The sequence below is a fragment of the Lolium perenne genome, chromosome 4 (genome assembly GCF_019359855.2).
Source record: "Lolium perenne isolate Kyuss_39 chromosome 4, Kyuss_2.0, whole genome shotgun sequence".
Taxonomy (NCBI): Eukaryota; Viridiplantae; Streptophyta; class Magnoliopsida; order Poales; family Poaceae; genus Lolium; species Lolium perenne.
The window spans coordinates 27019539-27024083 of record NC_067247.2 but is presented as its reverse complement, the minus strand read 5'-3'; the positions used below and the strand labels follow the sequence as shown (position 1 = coordinate 27024083).

The following is a 4545-nucleotide window of genomic DNA, read 5'->3' as shown; positions in this document are numbered from 1 at the left end:
CATTGTTGCACTTGTGTATTATTTGTTGTACAAACATTGGTCAGATTGTCAAAGGTCGAATTTTGATACTTGCAACACAACTAGGACAATTTTGTTCACGAATGACATAGAGCACAGCTTATGTCTTGCACACATTGCGAATACCATTACAGACTGCACAGATCACTGTACGATACTTACAAAACAATATGGAGAATTTGTTCACAAATAACATAGAGCACAACTATGTCTTGGACACATCGCAAATATAATTACAGACTGCACAAACACACTAGTACTTGCCCCCTTGAGTCTTATCACTCTCAGGCTAGCTTCTGACGCTTGTTCATTGATGAAGATTCATCCTGATTTTTGCATCTGGGGCAGATGTGGTCTGATCTCTGGAGGTGAGCTTGTCCCTCGTCCACCGTGTAGATCTTGTTGTATATCTCATAACTGAGATAGCCGTCAATAGCTGCGTACTCGAGGTTCATCCAGGACAGTGGCTTGCATTCCCAGAAACCATGCCCTTCCTTCCGAAGCCGGTTGTACTTGAAGTCCTTCTTCATGTTGGCAAACTTGGGATCAATGAGCTTTGCTGCAAGATCAGCCATTCCAGCCTGCGGTTGACCATTAATCTTGAAAATGTCCTGGATGTCGATGTGTCTCTCTTCTGGAACAGGAAGACCGGCCGCACGAAGAACTTTTGTGTCATTTCTTTTATCAACAATTGTAAAAGTGTATTGCTTGTCCTTGAGAAAAGTCAGCAGGCGCGGACAATGATCCTTGCACCTTTGTCAAGAGCAGCACAAATAAATTCAACAAGTACTGTAATGAAAATGTAGGGACGCCGCCCGCTTTAAATTCAATGTAGGGACATAAATTTCAATGATCCTTGTACCTAATGTAGTGGAATACAAGAACGTGCTCCCTCATGGCGATTTGCATTACCGCCAACTTGTGTCCGCTAGAGTCATACTCGAGATCCAGACCAACGAACTTGAACCTGTCCTCGTCCTCGTCGAGCCAACCCTCGTACATACGAAGAATTCTATCAACAGTCGCCGCCTCATTGGTGTAGACGACGTCGATATATGTACTCCCGTGCGCAAGGATGCGGTACTTCTCCGTCGTGGACTTCTCGTCTCCGGCCACGACGGAGGAAGAGGCAGATGCCATGGACAGCGTGGGAGGAAGGGAGCACTGGGATGCGGTAGACGAACGGCCAGGGTTGGGACAGAACGGTGGAACTGCCACAGTATTGGGCGGATATAGGGGCGGGAGGCGAACATGCAGTTAGAGGTCTGGCGGCCCACATTGGCCCGTTACATGTCTGACGGCCAAATTCGAAAAATTCGAAAATTCGAAAAATTCAAAAAAAGTTTTAACCAACGGATAATGTTCACAAAAACGTGTGACATATTGGGTAAAAAAAACTGGATTTTTTTTCGAAGGTCGAAAAATCGACTAGCTTAGAAAAAGTGGTTTGATGTAACCCAAACGATTCCGTTTCTAAGAATGTGGATTTTTCGACCTTCGAGAAACGCTCCAGAAATTTTTGCACACACTCTCGTATCCATTCTAAGACGAAGTGTGAAGGTTTTTTCAATTTTTGAATTTCTGTGAAAATAAACAATTAAATTTCAGTTAAATTCGAGTTGAAAAAAAACAAAAGAAAACTAGAGAACCCTGATGGATGGGCCATGAGTGTTCCTTCCCCGCGTCCATGCTCCACGTTAATGGGCTTAGTAGAAAGCGCGTTACATGTCTTTCGGCCTAGCTGATAAGTTTTTTAGTTTTGATTTGAATAAATCTGCAGCACATCTGGTTAAATTCAAAAAATTCAAAAAAAGTTTTAACCAACGGATTATGTTCACAAAAACGTGTGACATATTGGGTAAAAAAAACTGGATTTTTTTTCGAAGGTCGAAAAATCGACTATCTTAGAAAAAGTGGTTTGATGTAACCCAAACGGTTCCGTTTCTAAGAATGTCGATTTTTCGACCTTCGAGAAATGCTCCATAAATTTTTGCACACACTCTCGTATCCATTCTAGGACGAAGTGTGAAAGTTTTTTCAGTTTTTGAATTTCCGTGAAAATAACTATTAAATTTCAGTTAAATTCGAGTTGAAAAAAAACAGAAGAAAACTAGAGAACCCTGCTGGATGGGCCATGAGTATTCCTTCCCCACGTCCATGCTCCACGTTAATGGGCTTAGTACAAACCGCGTTACATGTCTTTCGGCCTAACTGATAAGTTTTTTAGTTTTGATTTCAATAAATCTGCAGCAAACCTGGTTAAATTCAAAAAATTCAAAAAAAGTTTTAACCAACGGATTATGTTCACAAAAACGTGTGACATATTGGGTAAAAAAACTGGAATTTTTTTCAAAGGTCGAAAAATCGACTAGCTTACAAAAAGTGGTTTGATGTAACCCAAACGGTTCCGTTTCTAAGAATGTGGATTTTTCGACCTTCGAGAAACGCTCCAGAATTTTTTGCACACATTCTCGTATCCATTCTAAGACGAAGTGTGAAGGTTTTTTCATTTTTTGAATTTATGTGAAAATAAAGTATTAAATTTCAGTTAAATTCGAGTTGAAAAAAAAACAAAAGAAAACTAGAGAACCCTGCTGGATGGGCCATGAGTATTCCTTCCCTGCGTCCATGCTCCACGTTAATGGGCTTAGTACAAACCGGCCTATTATTACCTGTCCGGAATGTTAACCGAATATATCAGCAGCACATGTGCATTTAGGGTTGAAACAGAATTAACCAACGTATTATGTCCTAAAAAACGTGTGACACTAAAAATAGTCTGAATTACAAAAATTAGTTTTTACTACAAAACGCACGAAAGTTTTTGCTGAAATAAAACTAGTACAACCCGAATACAAAGATGAATTACAATTTCTCCTTTCATTCTATGAGGATTCATCCATATGCATATCTTATAATGTGATATCTTCAATCTCAAGCCTGATGCACAAATCCCTGAACTCAATCTTTAGACATACTAATGAACCTATCACAAGATGAGCTGCTACACAGAACGCATTCCATCCATCTACAAACTCAATATGCTGCCCCTTGTAGATTGTATAAGCTCCAACCATTTGTCCATTAATAGATCTGCTATAAAAAATAGCAGCACCTTCTCTCGGCCTATAGTATCCACGTGCAACATCAAATGGAATGAGCTACAAAAAAGTAAAATATAAACAAAGAAAACGTTAACACTGTTTGTATGTTATGAATGAAACTTAAAAACATGTGAAAAAGTTACTAACCAAACGAGTAAGAGAAGATTCATTCAACCTAGTCACAAAGAACTGAGGTACTTCAAAGAAATCGAGGAATTCGTTTTCCTCCACTTTATTTAGCTCTTTGAATATAGCCCATGTAACTGCATTCATCTCTGCGGAGTTAATGTCTAGCAAATTTGAGAAAATGGTTTTCTCAAAAGTAACTCTGCAGCACTCCAAAACCTCCCAACAATCTGAACAAACAAAAAAATAAAACAGAATGAACAATGAGAAATATGTGAAAACAATATCACAATAATAATTAGAAACAAAGAAACATGCCTGGTAACTGAACCCATGGTTTTTCGTCACGGTCAGCATTGAATACAACAACTTCAAACTTGGAAGTAGTTTCATCATATGTGAACTCCACAATGTCATTTTCATCCATAACATAAGAGTCTACAAAAGAACTCCAGAATGGTCCACAAAGGTAAGTTCTTGCTTCAGTCTTCTCCACATGGAAATGATAAACAGAACCATGATTGCATTCAGCAACAACCCACGTATCTACTAAACTATGTAGCATCTCCCTAGCATGGCAAGGCACGGCCTGAAGAATTGAACACAAAAAACAATTTATTTAGAAAAGATCCAACAAACAAATGCAAATAGTACTAACGGCGGGGAAATAATGTATATCTAGCTTGTACTATGCAAAACATACATACAATTAGTTCTTCAAACAAATGCACCATCGCTACATCAAATGAAAATGCACGACGCTTGGACCGGAAGCAGTTAGTGTCAGGCTGGCCACAAATAAGACATCCTGCTTCTTCATCCATCTCTGACAAAAATAATATAACATATCAAACACATTCGAAACATTCCAATAACAGAAATCCAAAGAATTAAATCAATATTCACAATGAACTACAAACTCCTGCTGATGTCCTAGATTTCTGGGTACTAACCCTAATAGATAGCTACCCTACATCAGCGGCGGCGCGCGGCAGCAAGTCGTGGAGGGGGGCGTGCAGGATGTAGTGCAGGGGCTCAGAAAAGTACCACCGGGGCTACGACCAAAAGAAGAAGCGCCTCCGCTCTCGCTCTCGCCGTCGCCGTTCGCCGTCGCTCCTTGCCGCTCGGTGTCCCCGCTTCAACAATAACCGCAGACAATCTCCGCACAAAAGCCTCGGGCTATAAAAATGGGCCAACAAAAACCGGGCACAACAGAAACAAAAGGCCCAACATGTGACTAATTCCAACTGACTACACGGTTATTTCATGTCAGAACCCTACGAGACTTTGTGAAACC

General features: G+C 40.2%; 1 protein-coding gene across 1 annotated transcript; it reads right to left on the bottom strand.

Annotated features, from left to right (window-relative positions):
* Positions 1–302: 302 nt before the first annotated feature.
* On the bottom strand, positions 303–1158 carry LOC127346635 (3'-5' exonuclease-like). Its single transcript, XM_051372915.2, has 2 exons — positions 881–1158; positions 303–771 (listed from the first exon to the last, which is right to left on the bottom strand). Exons 1-2 carry the CDS (start codon positions 1156–1158, stop codon positions 303–305), a joined length of 747 nt encoding a protein of 248 aa, XP_051228875.2.
* Between the last annotated feature and the right edge of the window lie 3387 nt (positions 1159–4545).